Consider the following 27,917-nt stretch of genomic DNA (forward strand, 5'->3'; position numbering starts at 1 on the left):
CAACCCTTAGTACAGGTTCTATATTTTATTTATTCATTTATTAGGCAATGTTTCGGAGAAGGCAATGGCAAGCCACTCCAGTACTCTTGCCTAGAAAATTGCATGGACAGAGGAGCCTGGTGGGCTGCAGTCCATGGGGTCACTATTAGTCGAGCACGACTGAGCGACTTCACTTTCACTTTCACATGTAGGAGAAGGAAATGGCAACCCACTCCAGTGTTCTTGCCTGGAGAATCCCAGGGACGGGGGAGCCTGGTGGGCTGCCGTCTGTGGGGTCACACAGAGTTGGACACTACTGAAGCGACTTAGCAGCAGCAGCAGCAGACAATGTTTATTAAATTCTGCTATGGACTGGTCACCATGCCAGGGGCTGGGAATAAAATACTGACTGCAACAAGTTCCCTGCTCTCAGGTTTCTTTCATTCTTGTTAGGGGCCACAGACTATCAGTAAGTAAAGAAACAAAGAAGAAAATTCCAGGTTGTGATTTACCATGAAGGAAATATAAAGAACATGAGATGAAAAGTAACTGGGGAAGGTCATTTCAGGTAAGGTGGTAAAGGAAGCCTTCTCTGAAAAGACAACATTTGAACTGGAGCCTGAGGTTGAACCCCAAATTCTAAACCTGTGTTATGCAATATGGTAGCCACTAGCCAGGTGTTAGCCACTGAATATGCAAATATACGTAGTTTAGATTAAAATGTACTATACATGTAAAATATACATTAGCTCCCCAAGGCTAGTACAGAAATTGTCAAGTAATTTTATATTGATTATAGATTAAAACGATAATATTTTAGATATATTAGGATAAACATTATTAAATTTAAGTTTACATGTTACTTTTCCCTTTTATAACATGATTAAAATGTTTAAAATTACATATGTCACTCAATTTCTCTTTCTGTTGAACAGTCCTGGTCTACTTGCTATTATTGATATGCGTGTTTTCATCTTTTTGTTCTTGCTGATGGCAGTTGAATTTATGTAGTAGACTCCCCTCCAAGGATCTAAGTCTATAATATTTATTGACTGAAATGTCCAAATATAATAATTCAACGCGTGATCAAATTTAATACAGCTCAGAGTTAAGACGTATTGGATGGCGGGGAAAGCAGAGAACATTGTCACAGTTGCTAGAGCAGTTCTTTCGTTAGTCATGTTCTTGTGGAAATGTTTGAGAAAAAGATAAAGAAAGACTCTGAGTTGGAGAGGTAGGCAGAGCTAGCAGTACAAGGTAATGACAGCGTAGGACAGGATTTCTGTGGGAATCAGCGACAGCAAACCACAGAGCTCTGTTTCCATTCTCTACTTGGTGAAGAAGATTCTATTGTGTTTTGTGGAATTGCCACTTCTTGAATATTAAAGTAAGAGTTTGACCCTATACTGTTTGCACTGAAGAAATGTTAGTGAAACTCTTTTTATATCTCTGTCAGAGCGATGTTGGCGAGTTCACACACATTTAATAACATTACATGAATTCACTGTGGAGAGCAAGCAGGGTCGTTTTTCTCTGAGCCATGCTATTATTCAAATTTCCATTTGTGGCTTGTGCCATAGGGAAGAAATTGATGATTTTTAAAATGCCCATCTGATTTAGCAGGTGAAATATTTCAGTTTTAGTTTGTAAACATTTGAGACCCCCAAATGTGATGTTTGTTATGTAATCTAACAGTTTTGCGGGGGGAAACTCTATCCCTACTGGTTTGAGAGAGAGTTGAGTCATATCCTGTGAATGTGAAGCAACAGTATTTAAACATCACGGGTTCCTCTTACTTTCATTCTAAGTCGCTGCTGTTCAGAGCAGCAAGTGTTCTCTGCAAAGAGGCTGCTACTAGCCCTTTGAGAGGAGTACAGCCTCTCTTGCTGGGATTCAGTAACGAAAGCCAAGTCTGAAGATGCAGTTCTGTCACTGGAGTGAAAGATGTTTTGTTTATTTCTAATCAACTATGCTGTATAGCTGCAAGCTGAAAGGTGCCTGTAATTTGCCAGTTATTTATAATAAGGTAAGTGTTATATTTTTATTTACTCACTGTATTGTGGCAGCCTTGAATTAACGTGGCTGTTATAGTATACGATCATGCCTCAGAAAATGCCTTCTCACAGGATCTTAAAGCTGGCTTGGAGATTCTTGTGCAAATAATTTTGAATTTATGGTACAGCCCACTTGTGAGATATTTAATAGATTGATATTGCTTGCATGATAGTTTTCAATGAACAATATAGTGCCTGAGATGTGAAAACATTGTAGTAGCTTTGTGGTTGTTTTAAGGATTAAGTAGTACCAGAATCATTGTTTTCCTTCTTGCTACCCTGTCATCTTGGTTAAAGGTGAAATGTAAATGCATAAAATTCCTATGATTATATTTGGATTTTATTCAAAATAATGATAGCTCAATAACTGTATTTCTCCATGACAAAAAAAAAAGTGGTTTTAGAAAGTTGAGAAGTAGTGTCTCTTGCTTTGACTTTTTATTTAACTGAAAGGCCATCATTCTTAAACTTCTCATCCATTTGTTTCAAATTGTATATGGGTTTTATGATCATAAGTCTGTTTCCTGTGCTGTTGTTGGAGACACTCGTGTATACATTGTGTGGAAGGAGAAGTCTGTGGATTAGAGAAGTGGACAAGAGGTTTGCTTTTGAAATTCTTGAAGACTGCTGAGGAAAGGTGGGAGTGGAAAACAGGAATGTTGTCTTGGATTTTTATTAATTAAAAAAATGGTATCAAATCAGAGCTAAAGGTGTATCTGGTATCATATCACTCTGGATAGTCATATTTAAGGCCTCTGAATTCTTCTGAAGTAGAAAAGGTTAATTTGATTGTGAGAGCTGCAGCTGTGAATTTGTGAGATGTTGATGAATTGAAGGGACTTTCTATCTTTAGTGACAGTTGGCATTAGAATACTTTTTCTTCTTAATGACCCACTGTCATGCTAAGAGATTGTTTAATTTCTATTCAAAATTATGCCCACTACAAAACTGCTAGACTCTAACTACAACTTGGAGGTTATTTTCCATTAGAAATATACATTTAATAACTCATGTTTTGCAAAGGCTGAAGTGAAGGCATTGAATTTTCCTCTTCTGTGAAGGGAAATTAAAATTAGTTTAGCTTCCAAATATTTAAAGGCAGTATTCTGAATTAGAAAGGAAAAACTTCAAAGAAAATGACTTAGCACTCCGTGAGCTTTGGAGACCTTGCATAGTGAAAAGTCACATATCCCAAAAGATGAGACCGCAAGAGGTTATAAATAGAACAACCTGATGGTTGATATATATAAAACTCTGCTTTTATGCCTGGACAAGGGCAGGGCTATTCTGTTAAGTATTCTCCGTGAGACTTTTTCCTTTTGCTTTGTGTGAATTAGGAAATGTCAATAAGGCGATAGAATGTAATAATCTACATCAAGACAAAAGTGTATCTTATTACAATTGACACTCTTTCAGATTCTTAAATCTGGATTACCTGGCCATCCAAACTGTTATTGTGAATGAAAACTCAGGCTGATAAAATGCTGTAAAACTCAAGTTTTGATAATATACTCTGTTACAAATGTAGACTTAATTTTAATGACCTGGTACAGCCAACTGGTAATTACTGATTAGATTGCTTCTCGTCCTTCCTTTCTGTTTTCCTCATCCTTTGGCTGTTTTCCTGCTTCTTTGCACATCCAAGAGCAGTGTGGGTGATGGGCAGAGAGGAGGAGAGTGAATAGACCATAGGGCACCGTCTCTATTTCTCGCCTCTCATAATGGTTCTGGTGGGGAGCGAGGCCAGAAACGGGTTAGATATAATGGCAAAATAAGTCTTTTAGACTTCAATTATTTAGGAAATTCCTTGACCTCTGAGACGAAGAATAATTGGGAATGGTTAGGACAAATTTATCTACCTTACAGAATTATTGCAAAAAGGTAGTGTCACATCTGTTGTATAATTTTATCTGACTGTAATGTTTTGTATATGTTTCTGTGGGATTGTTTTTGTGTCTTCTTGAAGGAAAAGCACTGACAAGATATCAGAGATACTCAGAATTCCACTCTAGATTCAGACCATTTATTTTCAGAAGTGAGGGTCTCCTTTTTCTCTTATTTTGTAAACTGATTTACTTGTGAATTTCTAGCTTATATAAAAATAGGATGCAAAGGTAAGCTCCAAAAATAAAAATAAAAACCTAATTTTACCTAAGCCTCAGTGCTGTTCGAAAATTTCAAATAGCTAGAGAAAACTGATCCTCACTCAAAAGCTACTTACCAAGTGGCAATTGCATCTTATCTTTAACCTAAAATCAACACCCAATTAGGGGCTACATTAGCAGAAGCACATAGCATAAAATTTTAAAATATTTTTCTTTTAAGTAAAGCTTTGTCTGAAGGGTTCAGGGTGAGAAATTACAGAGTAGAGAGAAATTATTTTATAGAGTACTTTTTCTGACTCCTGAAAACTAAATCTTTCTGGGTTATGCTTTACATCTTAGAGTCTCTAGTGAATCCTACTGGATAGCAAAAGCAGCACATTCACGGTGAAAAATAAACAGTGATCGCTTTCCTGCCTACTTCTGAAAACCTGTTATGAGGGTCACATCTCCTTCTGAAAATCGCATGAGACTTTGTTAGAAAGCACTTGTGAACTCGACAGAGCTTGTAAATATCACTATCACCGAATAAGATATACAGAATTATATTGATATTTGGAAGTGGACTTAGATGTGTTTATCTTCTTACTTCAGAAAGAAGGGAATTAAGGTCCAGAATGCTTAAGGAAGGTGCCTAACTTCGCTCAACCATATCTAAACCTGCATCTTTTTGTCTCCTCAGTTAGCTAGAAATTGATCACAAGATTAGCTGTTTCCTGCTATTAAGAGTTTTTCTGGTTTTTTTTTTTTAAAGATAAATACTATTTGCAGCATTGATGCACATCCTTATAGGAAACTATATCCTTGGAGAATGTTTCACAAAAGACATATTGCCCTGTCGACAAGTTTTGTGGGCTGAGAATTCTCACTGGATCTAGTTTAATGGAGCACAAATTTGCGGAGTGATTATCAGACTATAGCATCTGACTCTTGCAATCTCTTAGCTATTGCCACAGTAGAAGTGTCCAAGCTCTTCTCTGGAGAGTTGAATCATAAAAGTAAACATGTGAAATGAATGGGGGTTGATTTTGTAGCTTTTAAAACTGCAGATAGTATGGTAGATTGTTTTCATGCTTGTTGAAAGTGGCTAGAAAAAAAGAGATTCTTCCAAAGGTTACCTTTAAAAAGAGATTCAGTTCAGTTCAGTTCAGTCTCTCAGTCGTGACCGACTCTTTGCGACCCCATGAATCACAGCACGCCACGCCTCCCTGTCCATCACCAACTCCCGGAGGTCACTCAAACTCATGTCCATCGAGTCGGTGATGCCATCCAGCCATCTCATTCTCTGTCGTCCCTGTCTCCTCCCGCCCCCAATCCTTCCCAGCATCAGAGTCTTTTCCAGTGAGTCAACTCATTGCATGAGGTAGCCAAAGTATTGGAGTTTCAGCTTTAGCATCAGTCCTTCCATTGAACACCCAGGATTGATCTCCTTTAGAATGGACTGGTTGGATCTCCTTGCAGTCCAAGGGACTCTCAAGAGTCTTCTCCAGCACCACAGTTCAAAAGGAAAATTTAAAAAAAATAAATGAACTTCCATTCATTTCTGTTAGAATTGATCTGGCTATTTTATATTTATGGAACACTATTTTCCAGAGAGATGAGAACAATGACTTTTCATAATTATAAAAGTTAATGACATGTATCCTATGATGCTAATGAACAAATTAGAGTCACAAAGAAAATTTTTCTTTAAAGCCTCTTAACACTAAAATTGGAAGACAGGTTAATTAAAGGTTTCTTGTGTTGGTGGTATTAATGAGGTTTATGTCTAATTCCTAAGAATTCAAAATAGGGTCACCATTTCCTTTAATAAAAAATGTGCCTATTGTGAAAAGTATATACTATATCTTCATTTCCTGTGTTCTAATTTATACCTTCAATAAATAAGTGGAATTTAACATCATGCAATCTTATGAACAGATTCTAGCTCTGCTTTGTAATAAAATTCAACTGTACCTTGATTCCAAGAACTGCATAAATCTATAACTGTTAGGAGATAATGGAAAACTGATTTGAAAAGACCCTGATGCTGGGAAAGATTGAAGATAGGAGGAGAAATGGACAACAGAGGATGAGATGGCTGGATGGCATCACAGACTCAATGGACATGAGTTTGAGTAAACTCTGGGAGTTGGTAATGGACAGGGAGGCCTGGTGTGCTGCAGTCCATGGGGTTGCAAAGAGTCATACACGACTGAGCAACTGAACTGAACTGATGAGATGAATAGTTTAAAAACGTCACTAAACATAAGTGCGGTGAGATTGTGTGTGATCTGAGGGACAGAGCTCTGGGCTGTAGGGTGGGTAGTGGGAGAAGCAGTATTTTTTGTACCCTTGATTCCTCCTGTGGTTTTTGAACTGACAAGGAAGCCTGTGTCTTCTTTTGATTTTGTTTTCTTATCTACAAAAGTTGACAAAACATGTCCATGCTAGCTGACAGTCCCTCACATCCTGTCGGTACTTTGTTCACACTGGTTACTCACCCTATGAACGTCAAGGCGGGTGAAGCACTTTCAGGTCAGTCACAGAGTCCATAGAGGTACCATTGTCGCTAAGTACCAAGTGCTGTACTTAGTTGCTCGGTCATGTCCGATTCTTTGTGACCCAATGGAGACTGCCAGGCTCCTCTGTCCTTGGGGATTCTCCAGGTAAGAATGCTGGAGTGGGTTGCCATGTCCTCGGATCAAATCCAGGTCTCCCGCATTGCAGGCAGATTCTTTACCATCTGAGCCACCAGGGAAGCCTGTGAATACTAGAGTGGTTAGTCTATCCATTCTCCAGGGGATCTTCTTGACCCAGGAATTGAACCAGGATCTCCAGCATTGCAGGTGGATTCTTTACCAGCTGAGCTACCAGGGAAGACCGTAAGTGCCAAGGTTGGTAATGAACACCCCCTTGAGAGATACCCAGGTAGAAAAGCATCAGAGATGATTTATTGGGTTTTAATTCCATCTAAATTCAGTAGAGGTACTCAAATTAGTCACTCGGTCTCCCTTTACTTGAGTCATTTCACTAGTGGCATGGATTAGTAATATTCCTTCGTGGCAATTTACTGCATACCCACATGTAACAAAACAAATTCCAAATTCTGCTCTCCACAAGTGTTTCTAAAATGAAAATAGCAACAATGGCTAACATGTCAGTCAGTCTCTATAATATATTTTAATGAACTGTCTTAATTTATTTCTTAAAAGTACCTTATGGGATTTGGGCACTATTATCACTGTTCCCTTTCACAGGTGAAGAAGATGAAGTATAAATTAGGTGACTTATCCCAACAATCACCCAGATGGTGTTATAATGATCAGACTTGAACCTAGGCAGTCAGGCTTCAGAGCCAAGATTCTTTATGTTCTATGCTGCCTCCAGTTAGATTACCTTGATCCCAGTAATAGGAAGTGACTGCTATAAAGTACTACAGAAAGGAAAAGAAATCTTTTAAATGTTACTACATTTAATTATTTCGATGACTCCAGCATTCTCACCTGCGGTGAAACCCAGGCCTTTATGAACCGGAAACAAACTGAAGTCATTTGGGAATTCATAGAGAATGAGGCTAGTAACAATGGAAAATTCACTGGGGATGAACAGAGATAACCAGTCCTTCTGGGAGATCATAGTCTTGGGTGATGTGAAAAGTTTCATATTTTTGAGAGAGAAGCAACTTTCAATGCACACATTGTCAGCAGTCCTAGGAAAGCTTCTGGAAATTTGTGTGTTTTGAGGAAGAATTAATGTCATGTCCCCTTTTCTTTGTCAACTCTTAAGAATTCCTGATAAAAGTCATTTGTGGGAAGGAGCATGTTGAATGAATAGTAGAAGGATTTTAGCTCCATTTTGTGACTACATCCATTTTGACCTGCCTTCTCCAAAGATTCCCCAAATTATGCTTGAAATTCTCAGGTAATTTTCTTTTTTAAAAAATTTATTTTTAATTGAAGGATAATCACTTTACAGTATTGCGTTGGTTTCTGCCATTGCGTTGGTTGATTCTGTGAATCAGTCGTGGGTACACAGATGGCCCCTCCCTCTTGAACCTGCTTCCCATCTCCGACCCCTTGCCACCCGTCTGGGTTGTTGCAGAGCCCTGGTTTGGGTTCCCTGAGTCACACAGCAAATTCCCACCGGCATCTGTTTCACATATGGCAGTGTATATGTTTCCATGCTGCCCTCTCCATTCACCCCACCCTATCCTATCCTCTCCCAACCCCGCGTCCATAAGACTGTTCTCTAGGTCTGTGTCTCCACTGCTCCCCTGCAAATAGGTTCATCAGTACCCCCTTTCTAGAATCCGTATGTATACTTTAATATATGGTATTTGTTTTTCTCTTTCTGACTTTCTTCATCTGTATGATAGGTTCTAGTTCATCCACCTCATGAGAACTGGCTCATATGTGTTCTATTTTGTGGCTGAGTAATAGTCCATTGTCTGTATGTACCACAGATTCTTTATCCATTCATCTGTCGATGGGCGTCTAGGTGGCTTCCATGTCCTAGCTATTGTAAATAGTGCTGCAGTGAACATTGGGGTTCCTGTGTCTTTTTCAATTTTGGTTTCCTCAGGATACATGCCAAGTAGTGGGATTGCTGGGTTGTATGGTAGTTTTATTCCTAGTTTTTAAAGGACTCTCCATACTGTCTTCTGTAATGGCTCTATCACTTTACGCTTTCTTGGGTAATTTTCAAACCCTCATGTTTCCTTAAGTCTAAAAGACAAGAACTTGCTTCAGGATGTTTTGTACCCTCAGTGCTAGCACAGTGCTTAGCACACTTTGAACCCTCATGAAGGCTTCCTAGCAAGTTGGCTGGCCAGCTGGATGGATGGATGAATGGGTAGACAGCAGGAATGAACGGGCATATCCAGATCTGCTCCGAGTCATGACTCACGTACCTAGACTGAATTGGGATCAGCCTATTACTGAACTTGTGAGTGCAAGGGAATGAAAAAGCATGAAAAGTTAAATGTAAAAGCATTCAGTTCCGTTCATCTCATACTTCATCATCTGATGGTTTTCAATATAAAACTGACATATCTATAAATCATTTCTTGCCACAAGCTTTTCCCACCGAATCATGTTAGAGATTCTATAATTACACTATGGAACCATAGTTGGTTTCCTTCCTTAATTCAAACGCTAAATTGATACAGATATATACATACATAATCAACGAATGTTATACATGTGCATAGAGAGAAATAATAAAATTAAAAGGTCAAAATAAATGTGAAAAGCCAAATTAATGGGAATTTTCAGAATTTGACTATTTTAAAATTTAATGTGGAAGACAATAAAAATTCAGAAGAAACAATTGAGGCAGCATATAAAAGGAAAGAGACATATTTTAAAAAATAATTTAAAAATATAGACTTCTTTCAGTCTTAGAACTGACACTTTGTTTTTCTACAAAATTTCATTAGCGAGCTCAAATAAGAGGTCTGGGAACCAAAATTTATTTGGCATAATCAGTCAATTTTAAGGGTTGGTTTCCAAAATGAGAATGGTGACTAAGGACTTGGGTTAGGAAATGCTGCAGCTTTTGAGAAAGGGTATTAAGGTCATTATTGTTTCAAGTTTTCCAGTGGGGAAAACACCGAGAAAACATTCCTGTAAAAACATCTGTTCAAAAATAAAATATATACAAGTTTTAGACAATGGGAGCAACTCTATTGCAAAAATTACACATTTATCCTTGGTCCAAAGCAGTCATTAAAAACAAAACATAAAAAAAAGAAAAAAATCCTGATCAGCAAGAAATTATTGGATAACTATTCTTTTCCCTGGTCCTAAACACCATAGCGTATGTTCACTATTCAAAGATGTTCTAATTTTTTGTGTCCAGGTGTCTTGTGTTATTTGAATTGCATTTGAGTCCTGTGGCTCACTGTTTTCTCAAGAACCATCTTGCTTACAAATAGTATGTTCCATGTCAGCAATCAGTGGCAAGGGTTACCCTGCTCAACAGTGGACCTGCCTTTTACATCACAGAGTCTGGCCCTCAGTTTCAACATTCTTCAAATGAAGGATTCATCTTATAGCCTTGCTCACATTTTCCAACGACTAGGAACTTTTTAAAGACAGAATTCTTGACTTGTTTTTTTCATTATCAATTCAGTGGTTGCTATGAATATTGAAATCAATTCTGAAACAATTACTTCCAAGTTTATCTGGCCATACTGTCTAGAAAGCTTTTGCTAAGCCCATGCCTGGAGTTTGAGAAATGTTTATGTTATAGACAGAGAGACAACACACACACACACACGCACACACACTGAGGTTAATCAGTTAGATAATTAGTTAATGAATGATGAATTAATTAATGACTATCTCATGGTAAATGTGTATTCTAAATGTATAAACAGCTATAAGGAATCATTAATATACCAGACATAAGAAGGCTCTAGCCTTATTATCTGTTCTAAATCATTGATAAATGGCACAGAATATTAATGTTCAAGAGTTTTTGAAAAGGATATTACAGTTCCAAAGATATCCAGATTACTACCAGGAAGTCACTAATATCAACAGGGAATATGACTTCTTAGGTCACTTTCAAGAGACAGTATTAAGGTGGTTATTGTTTCAACTTTTCCAAGGGAGTAAAAAATAGAAAATTTTCCTGTAAAAATATTTGAACAATGAAACTAAATAGGGTAAATATATATATATATATATGGAAATTTGAGATGAGAGAAGCAAATGTTTTAGAAAAATAGTTTTGTTCATGGGTCCTACATGGTGATACAGAGAGTCGAGTTCCCATTTGGGTGATTTTTATATAACAGACACTTGAGTGAACTCTGGGAGTTGGTAATGGACAGGGAGGCCTGACGTGCTGTGATTCATGGAGTCACAAAGAGTTGGACACGACTGAGCGACTGAACTGAACTGAACTGAATATGACTTTTTAAGAAATCAACTAATGTCTTAAAGGGCTTCCCTTGTGGCTCAGCTGGTAAAGAATCTGCCTGCAATGAGGGAGACCTGGGTTCCATCCCTGGGTTGGGAAGATCCCCTGGAGAAGGGAAAGGCTACCCACTCAGTATTCTGGCCTAGAGAATTCCATCACAGAGTCGGACATGACTGAGTGACTTTCACATGTACATGTACAATGTCTTAAAAGTATTATTTGCTACATTAAAATATGTATCTAATTGTACTCTGAGATCTTCCTCATCATGTCTATTATTTTTTGTATGTTTTCATGAAAGACTGCTATTACAGTTTGCTATTTTAATTGAAGTTTTTTTTAAACAAAAATTAAGGACAAAGTTAATGAAAAGCTAAATAGCAGTTTTATCTAAAAAGTACAATATTATTTTATTTAATAAGTCAAATAGGTTCAACATAGTGTGCCAGCTGTAAAATTTCTGTTTTCTTCCTTTACCTGAGCAGCATGTGATCCATATTCACAGCTTCTGGAATTAGAAGGGTGCCTTAAGACAGCTAGCTCAACTCCTTATATTTTCAAGTGAAGAATATTCTGGCATGAGTAAATTAAATGACTTTTCCAAGATTATATACACCCAACTCCCAACAGAGTCAGGCTGAACCTGGGGTTCTCACATGCAACAATGAAATCTTTTTACTCTGTTAGTCACTGAGAGCAGCATTTTCTGAACTTAGTGTTCAAATGGTGCATTGGATCTTCACTTCATCTTTAACTCATTCGTGTCCGACTCTTTGCAACCCCATGGACTATACAGTCCATGGAATTCTCCAGGCCAGAATACTGGAGCGGGTAGTCTTTCCCTTCTCCAGGGGATCTTCCCCAACCCAGGGATCAAACCCAGGTCTCCTGCATTGCAGGCAGATTCTTTACCAGCTGAGCCACAAGGGAAGCCCAAGAATACTGGACTGGGTAGCCTATCCCTTTTCCGGTGGATCTTCCCAACCCAGGAATCGAACAGGGGTCTCCTGCATTGCAGGTAGATTCTTTACCAACTGAGCTATCAGGGAAGCCCTTTCACTTCATACTAAAATTTTAATTGTGCACAGCATGAATCAACTTAAGGTTGTCCCAGTTTCCTTTCGGCCACACACATTTTTTACCCTTTTTTTGGAAGGGTACTTTTTTTAACCCACAGTTTCTCCATAGAAACTTTCCTAACATCTGAATGCTTACTTTTGTTCTATGCACTTGGCCATGAAGACGCAGTTGTAATTACAGAGGTGGGTCTGCATTTAACCACCCTTGCACATCTAAAACTGGTTAGATTTCCTACCCCCTCCAACTTTCCAGAATCTCAACACAAATTCTTACATCAAACTGACAGAAAACTCCATAAATGGGAATTATTGTATTAGGAAACAGCATACACATCACTTCAAATCATTCAACCAAATAAATGGGAACAATTATTGAACAATGCTCCATACTAATAACTGTACTTTTGTCATCAAAGTCATGATGAGCAGCAAGTTCCCAGCCCCACTGCCTCTCTATGAGGCTCCTGCAGAAGCTGGGCGACCACACCCAGGCAGAGTCAGTCAAGGCACAGGGTGCTCATCCTGTCCAGGGGCAAGATTCTCTTAGGAGATGGCCCAGGTACAGACGGCACCAGATAATCTGGTCCACTCTCTTTTTTTTAGATATGAACCAGCAAAGTCTGTACTTGATCTGGCTTCTTATTTCCAGCTGCAGTGGCAAGGGAGGAAGAGAGACTTTTTCCAGAGTATTCTTCAAAACGCTAGTTCTATGAAATCAGCATTCCGTAATCAAGTAACTTTGGGAAAAACAGCAGATTGTTTCCCCCCTCTGAATATTCGCACTGGAGGCAAAAAAAAGCATCAAAGGCTTGAAAGTTGGGGATGGTGGTTGTTTAATATTCCTTAACCCAATATTTCCCAGATAAATCCATTTTCAAAATATGACCTATTAACATTATTAAACGCACTTGGGAAACACAAAGTAGACACTTTTCTCACTGATTGTATGTCCTGGAAAGGGTGGTTTGGGAAATGTCAATTTACTGTTCCCTCGGGGGTCTCTGTCCCTGTTTTTGTTTGTCAGTTGCTAAGTCTTGTCCAACTCTTTGCAACTCCATGTACTGCAGCACACCAGGCTTCCCTGTCCATCACCAACTCCCAGAGCTTACTCAAACTCATGTCCATTGAGTCGGTGATACCATCCAACCATCTCATCCTCTGTCATCCTCTTCTCCACCTGCCTTCAATCTTTCCCAGCATCAGGGTCTTTGCCAATGAGTCGGTTCTTCGCATCAAGTGGCATCAGTCCTTCCAATGAATATTCAGGGTTGATTTCCCTTGGGATTGACTGGCTTGATCTCCTTGCTGTCCAAGGGACTCTCAAGAGTCTTTTCTAGCACCACAGTTTGAAGGCATCAATTCTTTGGTGCTCAGCCTTCTTTGTGGTCCAATTCTCACATCTGTACATGATTATTGAAAAAGCCATATCTTTGACTATACAGACCTTTGTTGGCAAAGTAATTTCTCTTCTTTTTAATATGCTATCTAGATTTGTCATAATTTTTCTTCCAGGGAACAAGTTCCTTCTAATTTTATGGCTACAGTCACTATCTGCAGTGATTTCAGAGCCCAGGAAAATAAAATCTGTCACTGTTTCCACTTTTTCCCCATCTATTTGCCATGGAGTGAAGGAATTGGATGACAGCCTCTCATAACATGAGCTCAAGACGGAATGTAAGAATAATTTTGACTTTGAGATTTTTAACTTTGTTCAATAATCCCCAAGGTGCTGTTTCTCTGAGCGGGTTTGATGACAAAAGGACAGAGGCTCAGGGCAGAGAGTAATAAACTGCTGAAGTGGGAGATGGAGAAAATTTCGCAGAAATGCCCCTTTAGGCTACATTGAACAGGGTGTATTGGTGGTTTCCAGGTGGATAGGAGCACAGGTGTAGCGGCACCACTCAACATAAGAGTTCAGCAAACCGTTGTTGTTGTTTTCAAAGCGTCTTTGGAGTCTGAGGTGGAAAGGGGTGTGGCTGACGAGGCAGGCCAACCCGAGTCCACTCCTCGAATTCTTTCGCTGCTGTGCTGAGGAGCTTGGCAGCCAAGCCTCAGCGTTGGACAGCAGTTGAACCAGGAGGCTGGATGGAGAGAAAACGAACGCAGTGAGGAAACCGAGAGTCTGTTGCCTCTTGGTCAAAGATACCTCAGTAAGTGACCCCTGCTCTGCCCAAGGATAAGAGAGAATTAAGAGGCTCCCTGGTGCGGGGCGTCGTGGGCTTCCTGAGAAGCTCAGCTGTATAGGATAGCGGGGCCGGTGAGCTGTGATGTGACCTGAGGGTATTATGGTGAACTCTAACAAGGAGCAGGAAGGGCAAGTGACACCAGACTTGAGAGAGGCTTCCTAATACATCCCATGGAAGCAGGTGGAGAGTGGACAGGCTTGGAGCTGGAAGACCTGGCTTCAAATCTAGTCCTCCCCACATGGTAGGTGACTTTGAGAACACTGTTTGACATCTCTGGGCTTGAGTTTCCTCCTCCAAAAATGAGAATGAAAATACCTTATTTGGAACGAGCTAGAGTAGGTCAGATATGGAGTGTAAGGTGAGCCCCCTCGTGCTGCTGGCATTCCCGCAATGCCCAAGGCTTTTCACGTTATCACAATTCAAGCGTACACCCCAGTCTAGCCATCTGTGGAGCAATCAATTCGTGTGAGACCATCTCGGGCAAAAATTGAAAAAAGCCTGTACTATGCAGGGTGAGTCTGGTGGGAGAGTGATTGATTGGAATCTTGTTTACAAGCTCCTGTTTATATTTCCTCAGCCTTATGGAACTTGTTTTGTTCAGGATTTAACTGAACTAGGGTTAGGAGGATAGTCCTGTACTGCGGGACTGACGGGATGCTTCTTTGTACTGATTTTACTGGAACAGAAGAGGAACTCGTCCAGCTGTTTCTAGATGGGGTGAGGAGAATGGGGTCCACCGGTGCGTCTAGAGCCAAAGCCAAAATATGCTTAGCATCAATATGCCAGCTGACCCCCAAAGACAACACAGCACACACACACACACACACGGATAGGGGAAGGAGAATTGTAACGAATAGTCTCATATTACAGTCCTGAGAAATCCAGTCATTAAGAAACCCGTATACCCGTTGAACCTTTTTACACTAAAGGAAGACTTGTTTTTCTCATGAGCCTATTAAAATGTCTCTAGCAGTTTTCTGTATAAAAATACAAGGAGAGAGTACAAATACATGAACTTTAACAAGTACATATTTCTTCTACCCATCCTGTTTTCTCAGAAGTTCAGCAGAGAAGCAAAATATAAAGTTCACCTTTCATAGGACTGCCAGATTTCAGTAAAAGTCTAGTAAGTGTTTTAAGATGGTCTCAGTTATGTGATTATAGATGTGATTCTGATTTTTAGACCATTGACCTGTGCAGTGACCACGATCCCATAAGGTGAAACTTACCCCAAGCTCCAAATTTATCCCTTCCACCTTTTTCCTCTGGTGACCGTTAGTTTTTCTCAGTCTGTGAGTCTGTTTCCATTTTATAAATAATCTCATTTGTATAATTTTCTTTAGATTCCACATATACGTCATAGCACGTGATATTTGTCTGACTTACTTCATTTAGTATGATAGTCCCCAGGTCCAACCACGTTGCTGCAAATGGCATGATTTCATTCTTTGTCATGGCTGAGTAATATTCCATTATATATATGTACCACACCTTCTTTATCCGCTCATGTGTCAGTGGACATTTAGGTTGCTTCTGTGTCTTGGCTGTTGTAAACAGTGCTGCAGTGAACATTGGAATGCATGTATCCTTTTGAACCATGGTTTCCTCTGGATATATGCCCAGGTATGGGATTGCTGGATCATATGGCAGCTCTAGTTTTAGTTTTATAAAGAATTTACGTACCCCATACTGTTCTCCATTTTACAATGTACCTATGTATATTGCCACCAACAGTGGAGGAGGGTTCCCTTTTTTCTCCACACCCTCTCCAGCATTTATTGTTTGTAGACTTTCCGATGTGGGCATCCTGATTGGTGTGATTTTTAAGTTTGTGAGGTTTAGAGAAAACTAGGTAAGGTAGCCAGCACAGTATTTGTTAGAAAAGCTAGCCAGGAGATTCAGATATACTCTATCTCCTCATCAGTGAGGCAATGTCTCCTATCAAACCATGCTGTCCTTCAGAGCCCAGCTGGTGGGCTGCAACATGCTACCATCAGTTCTGGCTTTGGGGAGTTGTAGGTAAACCCAGGGGTATCTGTGGACCCGCTTGGCCCCACCACCTTTCCAACTAGCCTTCACTGAGCATGTTCTCTGTGTGAATTTCTGCACGAATCTTTTTTATTCAATATTTCTCTGCACATGAGCACCCTGCCCTCTCTCTTCCCCTGCATTCCTGTCCATTCAGGTGGCCGGTAGTTCTCTGTCTCCTCTCCTTGAGAATAATTTCCTGGAGCCCCTGGCATCCCACAGGACTTCCCCTGAACCCAAGACATTGGCATGTGTTCAATGAGGAATGTCAACCTGTTGTCCCTCCATCCCCCAAACCACCTCACCAGGCCATTCGCTTCCAATTAAGTCCATATCTGCATGGTAACCATGAGAATGAGCTCTATCATCCCTCCCTAGACTTTGTGGTTCTACTTCTACATTCACTTCTTGGGGGATGGGACTCTTGCGGTGTGAGTTCACCAAGCCACGATCCAGACCTGCCTTTCTACTCTCTCTTAGCCAGCCTTCCCTTGATGACCCAGCTATACACATGGCCAAAATCCTGTGCGTAATTGGTGAGGTCCTGGTGGTATGAGGTGACAGTAGCAGTGTTTAGATTGGGATCAGACCACAGTGGATTCGCCCAAAGAGAAAGATACTGTCATCCTCTAGAGTGGGCTTGAAAAGGACTGGATTTGAATTAGCTGTCCAAGGATCCAAGAGTAGTAATGAAGGAACTTGAGTTTCTGGGGATATTGGGAGGTTTGGCGCTCCCCAGATATTCCCTGATCTGCACTGCAGGATTGGAGTCCCTGTAGCAGGAGAAAGGACCTAGAGGAGGCTGGAGCAGGCCTTGCTGCCCAAGTCCTCAGGGGCTGGGCGCTACAGCAGCAGAGAGCCGGCACGTCTCCAGCAGCATCTTTCCAGAACCTGTTCTCTTCTCAGGCGAGCCGCACGGCTGGGATTCAGAACATCACGAGAGCAGCTGGCTGTGACTACAGACCCCAGTGGGCCTTTCGTGGCTGAGGTGTTGGCAGATGTGTGAGAAGACAGCTTAGATGTGATCAGAGCGTGCTTGGACGTGGGTGTGAAAAAGGACAGACTCTACCGCAGAGAACAGGAAGACAGTTCCCTCCTGGCTTTGTGGTGTCTGAGGTCTGCGGTTTTAAGGCTCCTGGGACCACTTACAGGAAGGGTTACTCTTCTGTTTTTCTGTCTGAGACAGCCCCAATAGGGAGGAACCCAGAGGCAGGGGCTGCCAAGCTGAGCACACTTGGAGAAAGGCTTCCTTTGCTGTTCTTGCTTGGGCTTCCTATTTCCAGATGCAGACAAAGACACGCACACCAGATTCTGCCCCGGCAGGTAAAGCACCTGGCTGTGTCATCAAAACGTAGCCTATTTCCTTGTATCTTATTCTGTTTATAAAAAAATAAGTCTATACCTTCAAGCCTGAGTTGACTAAAGGAAGGTCCCTATTAGCCATTCCTTTATTGCTTAATGTGATCAGCTTGGCTTCCGTCATGGAAGACCTCACAAAATCAGTGAAAAGTCACAGATCAGTGAAAACTGATCTGCAGAGTGAGGAATGCATAAAAATGCTTATGCTATGTGGACTTTTAAATGATTTTTATGGTCAGTTTCTGTTATATCTGTTTCTATTCAGTGACCTACCAAGAACATGGCAGAGCTCTCGCTATTGCATTCATAGGCTCCATCCCACCACTCCTTTCTTTCTGAGCAATCAGAGTGGGCGATGAGAAAAATAGGACACGTTTTAGAGAAAATGGGTGACTATACAAAAGACAAGTGCATTTCTTTGGCTGTCAAAATTAGCTATGAAAATTAAGATTGAGAACATCTGTCTTAATTATGTATGTAGCACAGACTGTTCTGTTGTTTCACAGTCTTTCTGAGGGGGAAAAAAGAAAAGGAAAAGAAAGGAAAGTTGCCTGCTAGTCTCTCACGATCTCCTAAGTCTAATTCGCTTTTGGCTATAAAAGTTATTATTGATATTAAATAATGTTCTTATGTATTATAATGTTTGCAGTTATCTATTAAAATGCTTGCAGTTCCATTTGCAGACCATCTATTATAAAATTGGAAAGGTCATCTAAATACAGTCATCATAAATTTCAACACAGAAATGACTACCAGTGTTTGTTAGCTCAGTGTTATAAAGGCATAGAAACTTTATTTTTTTACCCACTTGTGAAAACCATACTAATGGAAACTGACATCAAGAAAGCTGCTGGGAACAGCAAAGGAATTGGAAGTGAATGAAACAGAAAGACCCTGACCCACCAGGCAGTTGAAGACTTGATGTGTTTACCGTTCACTACATGTCCTCAGAGTACGAGACACCACAGAAAACCCAGCCATAGAGCTGCTAGGGCCTCTGCGCCTGCCATCAGCCACTGAGGCTGTTGACATATTAAACTAGACCTTCCTAGTTCTGTGCTTTCCTTTATTTTCCTTTCTGAAAGTAACCGTGGCCAGATTCCTATACTTACTGTTCCTTAGAATTAGATGTTTATTGTCCTGTCTGTCAACAGTCTCTGTCTCCCTCTCTTCACCTAGACCCCTTGCTGTGAATTAAATATTTTCTCTGGTTGAGTATTTTTTAGGGGGAACCTACCCAAGACATTATCTCTGTCTCTGTGAAACTTAAAGTCATATGTGGCTCAGTTTGCTTTCTAGTCTTGTTAAATTTATTATTCATTTTAACTTGATTTGAATATGATAACAAATTTAATAGAATAGAATAATTACTTCTTTTTTCCATATCAAAAAAGAAAGATCTGACTGAAAGCCTGAATTAATTTAAGGATTTATGTTTTAAGTTGAGGTTAAGAAATAGATTGTCTAGCTTATTATAATAATGGATTTTTAAAATATTTAAAAATATATGTGAATATATTTCATAGATTAATAGTAAAATATACAAAATTTGTTTTCAGTAAGTTACTAATTTTTATATCTTTTTGTAGTTCCTTTTGAATTTTTTATAGAGAAAATCTATGAATAGCATCAATTTTATTTCTTCCTTTCCAAATCATTTATTTTATGTTTTGTTTTCATCTTTACTGCTTTGGTCAGGACTTCTGGTAAAACATTGAGCTGAAGTGATGGAAGTGGGCCCTGTGTTTCTTTCACAATCTGAAAGGGAAAGATTTAATGTTTTACCATAAATAACAGTGATATGTGTTATCATTTTATCATATTAGATTTTCATTGCTGACTTCCTAGGATTTTTGAAATTAATAGATATTAAATTTTATCAAATGTTTTTCCTATATATTGAGGTGATCTTATGAATTTTGTCTTTCATTTGCTAATTGGTGAATTATGCAAATTGATTTTCTGATAGTACCCCACTTTTGAATTCATAGAAAAAGCCCATCTTGGTCATAAATGTTTTATCATCAATATACATTGGTGGATTTAGATTGGTAATGTTTTGTTTGGAATTTTTGCATACACGTTTGTGAATGAAATTGGCCTTGTTTTTTTCTTTCTTGCAATTGCCTTGTCATGTTTTGGTATTACGTTATTGACATCAGGAAGCTGATCATTTTTTACATGCTGGTATAATCTGTATAACACTAAAATTATTTTTAGATAGAGGAAGATTTTAATTATTGACAATATTTCTTAAATAGTTTTAGTTCAAGTTTTCTAGTTCTGGAATTTTTAAAATATTTCAGGTATAAGTCCATTTTATATAAACTTCAGTTGAATTGGCAAATTTTATTTATCCTTCTATTTTGCAGGAAATGCGAAAGCACTAAAGATTTTTGAGCAGAAAAATGTCGCAGTATTCATAGATGCATGCTAGATGAGTTGGATCAGGATTGAAAAACTGTTAACTCTTTATTGGACAGCAATTTAATTGACAGCTATTAAAATCATTTTTGAGATAGTCATACTCAACTTCATCAGCATCTCAACCATTAACAAAGTGATTGAATGTTTTGCTCAGCTCTTTCAACTCTGTAAAATTTCCTATGAGATGGTTGTTGGCTTATTAAATGTCCAGTCATTCTTTAAAGAAAATTTCTGTGGGTGGTTGCATATTCCATTCTGATGCATCTTACTAGTGTGCTTGTGGGCCTTTGTGCATGACTGCAACTCAAAGTTTCTCTGAGTAGAATTCATTGAACCCGTGGTGGGCCTCAAACATTCTCCTCATGGACTAAGAACTCATCTAAAATATCAAGTTACTGTATTTGTTCTTAGGGTCACATGATGTTCAATTTTATGTTCCATATGGGGTATTTACTAGTAACCCACTGAGTGATTTATTGATTACTAAAAATTGGTGTTTGTTATAAAAGTAACATGGTAAAGGTTCTGAGATGCAGTATCAGTAGAGTCCTAGGAAGTCCAGTCGTCACACCACAACTGGTAACACTTTGTAGCTCCTATCGTATACACACATAGTCAGAATCTTCAGATTCCTGGATTAAGGGTTGTTCAGCAGTGCAGCATTAGTGCCATTTTTAGTTGATTGTGTTTGTCAGTTGCAGGGTTTTTTGGTAATTTATCTATTTTTTATTGAAGGATAATTGCTTTACAGAATTTTGCTGTTTTCTGTCACACCTCAACATGAATCAGCCACAGGTATACATATATCCCCTCCCTCTTGAACCTCCTTCCCGTCTCCTGCCCCACCCCACCCCTCTAGGTTGATACAGAGCCTCTGTTTGAGTTTCCTGAGCCATGCAGCAAATTCCCCTTCACCATCTATTGTACATACTGTAGTGTAAGTTTCCATGTCACTCTCTCCATACACCTCACCCTCTCCCCACTCTCCCACGTCCATAAGTCTGTCCTCTATGTCTGTTTCTCTGTTGTTGCCCTGTGAATAAGTTCTTCAGGACCGTTTTTCTAGATTCCTTATATACGTGTTAGAATATGGTGTTTATCTTTCTCTTTCTGACTCACTTCACTCTGGATAATAGGTTCTAGGTTCATCCACCTCATCAGAACTGACTCAAATGTGTTCCTTTTTATGGCTGAGTAATATTCCATTGTGTGTATGTACCACAACTTCTTTATCCATTCATCTGTTGATGGACATCTAGGTTGCTTCCATGTTCTAGCTGTTGTAAATAGTGCTGCAATGAACAATGAGATACACGTGTCTCTTTCAATTTTGGTTTCCTCAGGGTATTTGCCTAGGAGTGGGATTGCTGGGTCATATGGTGGTTTTATTCCTACTTTTTTTTTTTTTTAGGTAATTAATTTATTTTTTACTGGAGGCAAATTATTTTACAATATTATATTGGTTGGTTTTGCCATACATTGATATGAATTTGCCCCGGGTTTACATAAGTTCCCCCTCCTGAACCGCCCTCCCACCTCCCTCCTCCCTTTATCCTCCCTCTGGGTCATCCCCGCATGCCAGCCCCGAGCATCCTATAACATGCATTGACCCTGAACTAGTGATTCGTTTCACATATAACAACATACGTGTTTCAATGCCATTCTCCCAAATCATCCCACTCTCACCCTCTCCCATAGAGTCCCAAAGACTGTTCTATACGTCTGTGTCTCTTTTGCTGTCTCGTATACAGGGTTATCATTTGCATCTTTCTAAATTCCATATATATGTGTTAGTATACTGTATTGGTGTTTTTCTTTCTGGCTTACTTCACTCTGTATAATAGGCTCCAGTTTCATCCACCTCATTAGAACTGATTCAAATGTATTCTTTTTAATGGCTGAATAATACTCCATTGTGTATAAAGCAATCTCCATACCATCTTCCATGTGGCTGTATCAATTTACATTCCCACCAACAGTGCAAGAGTGTTCCCTTTTCTTCACACCCTTTCCAACATTTATTGTTTGTAGACTTTTTGATGAGGCCCATTCTGACTGGTGTGAGGTAGTATCTCATTTTAGTTTTGATCTGAGTTGCAGTTGTTTTTATATAAAAACTATCATCAGTTTTGGTTCACTATTGAATCCATTTGTTGTGAATAGTTTGGTTAACCTCATAGTATGTAGACTGCATATAAATAATTGCATATAATAAAGAGTTGTTTGGGAGTCTGTATTTCCAATGATCAAACCTTAAGGCATGAGTTGTATGAATTGTCCATACTCAAAGTACATTTGGTACTAAAGCCAATGTTTACACAGTTTGATTAGTTGTGATGTTTCGTTGTTATCAGTCTTCCCCGCACCTCCATCTCCCTAATTCCCATTGGAAAATGGAGCTTGGTGGGGTAGGTTGGCTGTGTGGTTATTTATCTTGTTATAATTGGTCTGAGATAACAACCTTTTGTGGATTACACATTAGAGGATTCCAGGGGTAAACATTCTATGATCAAACATGAAGCAGTCAGGAGTGAACATCCTGCATCAAAAATTCTTTTTTATTGTCTCTTAAGAAATACAGACTAAATTAACATTTCCTTGTGCCCTATTTCAGAAGTGAGGGCTTCTTCTGGAATTTATTTCTCTGCTAGTATAATCTTTTTACTTTGGGAGAGAGGTGAGAATCTTGCAGCTTAGTCTTCTTTAAAAGAATGAACAGCCACATCAGCACCACTGACATGTCTGCTGTAATAGAAAGAGTTCACAGGAGGGATGGTACAGGGAAAGGGAAATAAAAACAGAAATGGAAATTGGAAGATCCCTGAGCTCTGGTGTTTGGAGGTTGGATGCTTGGCTGTCCTAGTGAAGTGGTCCTCCACGGGGTCACCCACACATGCATCCTCTTTATTCATCCGTGAATGTGGTGTTCATTTCTCTGTGTGCGTCCGTGTGTGCCTCGTCACTCAGTCATGTCCAAGTCTTTGCAACCTCATGAACTGTAGCCTTCCAGGCTCCTCCGTCCATGGGATTATCCTGCAAGAATACTGGAGTGGGTTGCCAGTTCCTTCTCTAGGGGATCTTCCCAATCCTGTGATTGAACCCACGTCTACTCACATCTCCTGCTTGGCAGGCAGATTCTTTACCACTGAACCACTGGGAAAGCCTATTTCTCTATGTGTGTTGGGGGGAAATTGTCTTGAAAATTATGCAAGGAAAATTATTTTCCAAAGATTAATTCTTAGACTCAGAAATAATAATAAATACATTGTCCTGAGAATCACCATCATTTGCAGTGCATATTAGAATATATTTGTGCATGTCTATTTGGATTTTTCTGGCTTAGAAAGAATTTGTAGGTACTGAAATTAAACAATGCAAATGCCAGAAAAATCTATGGGGACTGTTCAGGTTTTTTCTGATCCATCTTATGCTGAGGGAACTCTTGGATGGGTTCAAAATTCCAGCCTGTTGGTCTGTTTCTTGCCGCTTATCTGATTCCTCGTCTATAAAGGAAGCTGGATTTTAGTATGAAGAGGGAACTCTGAAGCTCTTTTCCTGCAGCTTCAACTGGAGTGCACACTGCTCTGAACCTGAAGATATACTGCCAACCAGGAGCTGAAAGTCAGGATAAATTATGGAGCCAAATAAGCCACAAAACATCAAGGTATTAACTGTGATGGGTTTTCCCAGCATCTGCTTTTTTGCCACCAACATATGCAGTCTTCAATGAAAAACATAAAGGTCACCCATGAATAATCTAAAATCTTGCTTGAGTAAAGGTTTTAATACTATAAATATGTCAGAGACTGGAAAAAAATCAGTTATTGTAATACTTTGTAAATACTGTGACCAGATCCCACTCACTGATCAAATTGGTGGAAAATGATCATTCTTGAATCACAATCTCTTGTCTGTTGATTGCTTTGCTTCCCATATGAAGTTCTTAACTACTAGCTGGGAAAATAATGTAACCTTTCTGAACCTCAGGTTCTTTATTAGAGAATGAAAAGTGAGTAGAGTGAGGAAGGCTCTGGAGTTCACCTGCAATTATAGCCCAACTTACAGCCCTTTAGTTGCAACTGCTTAATCATGTCCATGATAGCGCTAGTTGTAAAGAACCTGCCTGCCAATGCAGGAGATGAAGCAAGAGATGCAGGTTTGATCCCTAGGTTGGAAAGGTCCCCTGGAGAGGAGTATGGCAACCCACTCCAGTATTCTTGCCTGGGAAATCCCATGGACAGAGGAGCTTGGTAGGCTACCGTCCACAGAGTCGCAAAGAGTTGGATACAGCTGAAGCTATTTAGTACAAATAATCATGGCCGCCTCTGTATAATTCAGTGTCCTTGTGTGTCAAACAATGATTGCCATAAGACAGCCTTCTGGTGCTGTCAGGAGTTTCAAATAAGACAGTGAATGCCAAGAATCTAGCACAGTGCCTTCCACAAAGAAAGTGCTCAGTAATATTAGTTATTAAAAACAACCTTGAAGAGGATTTGTGAAGACTGATTTGGAAATACATTGGAAATGCATTGAGATCAGAAAGGCCATGCATAAAGTCAGACCAAGGCAATCTTTTACCTCCTTCCATTTGTAAGAATTCTGATGATTCTGATGTTTTTCCCCTAATTTATCTGTTTCATCAGTAGTTATTCTCCCTTTGGTTCATCAGCACACACTTTTTTAGTCTTTTCTTTTTATATATTTGGCATAAAAGGGTAAAAGAAAGATGTCAGAGAATCAATGTGGCTTTATTTATATCAACCAATCTTGTATGACCGGCATGGTCTGTCATTTCCCAATGGAGTTGCCAGGTGATCAATGTCCTTCGTGACCTTTTCCTGGAATTAAAAGTACAGAAATGAGAATAGGTTAAGGGTAGATTCTTCCTTAAATATGTCATCTGGAATTCTGCATAGAAAAAAAGTCATTTTGGATAGACCCATAAACTACCAACAGAGGGCAATTACCTTTTCAATTGTTGCAAAAAGGGAAAAAAGACTCATATTAGTTCTTTCTTTATTGCTAAGCTTTGATACACCTGCAGATGTGACAGTTGGTTTTGATGTGGTTTGTGTTTCCTTTTTTTCATCTTTCTGAGTTTAGCAGTTAATTGTGCTTTGCAAGGCTGTTTATTAGCAATTGGGGTGCATTTTCCAACAGAAATAATTTTAGGAATAAAGACCAACTTCCGAGAAACTGGAAACCCGGAGATCTGCTTAACCCACCGATTATTAAAAGTAAGCTACTGAGGGTCTCACAGGTCTGCAGAAGCTGGTCACCCAGGATGCCGGAGCTACCCTGCTGCAGCGGACAGGTCCTTGCCTCCTTCACTTCCCTTTGGTAGCAGGCAGATTAGGCACCCGTCCGGCTTCAGGAACCTGGAATAGATATTCCAAAGAGACAGATGTGAGAGATGGGAGAAGAGTGTGGCTGATGCTCTAGAGACAGAGGAGCTAAAGAACTGGTTAAATGTAAGCAGGTAATAACCAACTGTGACCTGCAAGGCGCACTTCTTATTTTCAAACTGACATCTCTTTTCTGTCTCAACAAAGATCTGAGGGTTGAGCTGCACACTTCCTTTTCCAGCACCCTCAATTTGTTGCTTTTGACTAGGATTTCTGTGTATCTTGGGTTCACACAATAGAAAAAGCTCTAAATTTCCTTCTCCCTTGCCTTTTAAGAAAGGGTGAGGGATCTTATTCCAAGTGATAGAAGAAAGCCAATGAGAAATAGTGTTCTTATGTTCCCCTTTCCCGCACCCCATCCCTTGACGACTGTCACCACCCTCCACATCTGTGCTTTCTCACTGCTATTTTGCACTTTGATCTGCTGCAGACAAAGTTCCAATAATAAAGCTTTGGACAGAGAATGGGCTCAATGGAGATATCTGCAACTTTTCAGAGAATAATCTTAACTCAGCTCTTAAATGCATATGGTGACAAGCGTGTTTCTGAACTCTTGGATCCCAGCGAAAATGGTGATGCTGGACCCAAGGGCCTGGGATGGGAGCTGACTGGACCAGACTGGGGTCAAAGAACTACACATTTTGAAAGAAAAGAGCATCAGAGAAACTCTTTAGTGTTTGGACTGATCCCTGGTGTGATGAAAAGGAGGACTAATTTGTCCCTAGTGGCAGAAAACTCTGCCACTGAGGAGGAGAGAAGGGAACATTCCCACAGTGTTATCTACATGGAAATCTTTTATCTCCACACTTCCTTTATTTTTATTGAAATTTATGTATAAAGATACCTAGACAGCATATTAAAAAGCAAAGATATCACTTTGCCAACAAAGGTTCATATAATCAAAGCTATGGTTTTTCCAGTAGTTTTGTGCGGATATGAGTTGTACCATAAAGAAGGTTGAGCGCCGAAAATTGATGCTTTAGAACTGTGGTGCTGGGGAAGACTCTTGAGAGTCCCTTGGTCAGCAAGGAGATCAAACCAGTCAAAACTAAAGGAAATCAGTCCTGAATATTCATTGGCAGGACTGATGCTGAAGCTCCGATACTTTGGCCACCTGATGCAAAGAGCTGACTCATTGGAAAAGTCCCTGATGCTGGGAAAGGTTGAGGGCAGGGGGAGAAGGAGGCAGCAGAGGGCGAGATGGTTGGATGGCATCACCAACTGAATGGACCTGTGTTTCAGCAAACTCTGGAAGATAGTGAAGGACAGAGAAGCCTGGTGTGCTGCAGTCCATGGGATCTCAAAGAGTCGGACAGGACTGGGGTGACTGAACAACAACATTGCAAGTTTGTTGTCATTCGGTCTCTCAGTTGTGACCGACTCTTTGTGACCCTGTGGATTACAGTCCACCAGGCTCCTCTGTCCATTGGATTTCCCAGGCAACAATACTGGAGCTGGTTGCCATTTCTTTCTGCAAAGGATCTTCCTAACCCAGGGATCGAACCCACATCTTCTGCAAGTCTCCTGCATTTCAGGCAGATTCTTTACCACTGAGCCATTGGGGAAACTGTATTTTAAGTTTGCATAAGGTTTAATAGTTTCCAAAGTACTTTCACAGACTATATGTCTTTTGAACTTCATAACAGCTGTAAGGTGGTCAAAGGAAGTCTCGAGAGTCCTATTCTATTGAAGAAAATAAAATGGTCCAGAAAGATTGAGTTACCAAATGTCATGCACAGAGTGTGCAGTACAGATCTGTGCTTGGAATTCAATTATTCATTCACTGCTTTCCCTTCACATTAGAATTCTTCCTTGAAGTACTGATTTTGACTCATGGGATTAGCAAAAATTCAATAATGTGAAAATGCAGAAAATGTTTAAATGTTTTGTATTTCATGAAAATCTTTAGAAGTAAAATCTAAACAATGCAACAGATTAGACTATAGCAAGAATGTATTTTTCTTCAGCAATTCTTTAACATTGTAATATTATATTTAATTCTGTTGTTTTCTAAGAATTGACCATAAATAATTTATGTATTTGAATTATTCAGAAGAGATTTCACAGAATAAGAGAAAAGAGCTAAAGCTGATTCATTCTATTAGAATACAGACAGCAAACTAAAAGCTGTAAAAATTGCTGGATTGCAAATTATTTCAGTCTGAACCCTGATTTATCTTGAGAAACCTGATTTTACTCTGTAATTTTAAAAAATCAAATTAATAGCAATAAAGTTACCCTTTATCATAAATAAGCCTGTAGTTACTGGAATAAGTCCCATGAAATAGAGTGGACAATAAATGTTTAGGGATGCTTATCTAATTGATTATAGCTGATTCTGGATGCCGTGTTAGTTTCAGAGACACATAGATATCTGAATATCTGTATC

At 39.5% G+C, this 27,917-nt stretch overlaps 1 protein-coding gene across 14 annotated transcripts in view; it reads left to right on the top strand.

Annotated features, from left to right (window-relative positions):
• Nucleotides 1–1,798: 1,798 nt before the first annotated feature.
• MCTP1 (multiple C2 and transmembrane domain containing 1) overlaps nt 1,799–27,917 on the top strand; it is a 384,882-nt gene continuing 358,763 nt past the window's right edge. For all 14 annotated transcript variants that reach the window (XR_008686400.2, XM_055429387.2, XM_055429393.2 and 11 more), the window contains exon 1: nt 1,799–2,005. Coding sequence is in view for 13 of the 14 variants with exons in the window: in XM_055429387.2 (XP_055285362.1) it covers nt 1,949–2,005 (57 nt within the window). In the remaining variant the exon portion in view is untranslated. The remainder of the gene's footprint in view (nt 2,006–27,917) is intronic.

Source organism: Moschus berezovskii, chromosome 8 (assembly GCF_049115385.1).
Source record: "Moschus berezovskii isolate FMDL1 chromosome 8, NW_MosBer_1.0, whole genome shotgun sequence".
NCBI lineage: Eukaryota > Metazoa > Chordata > Mammalia > Artiodactyla > Moschidae > Moschus > Moschus berezovskii.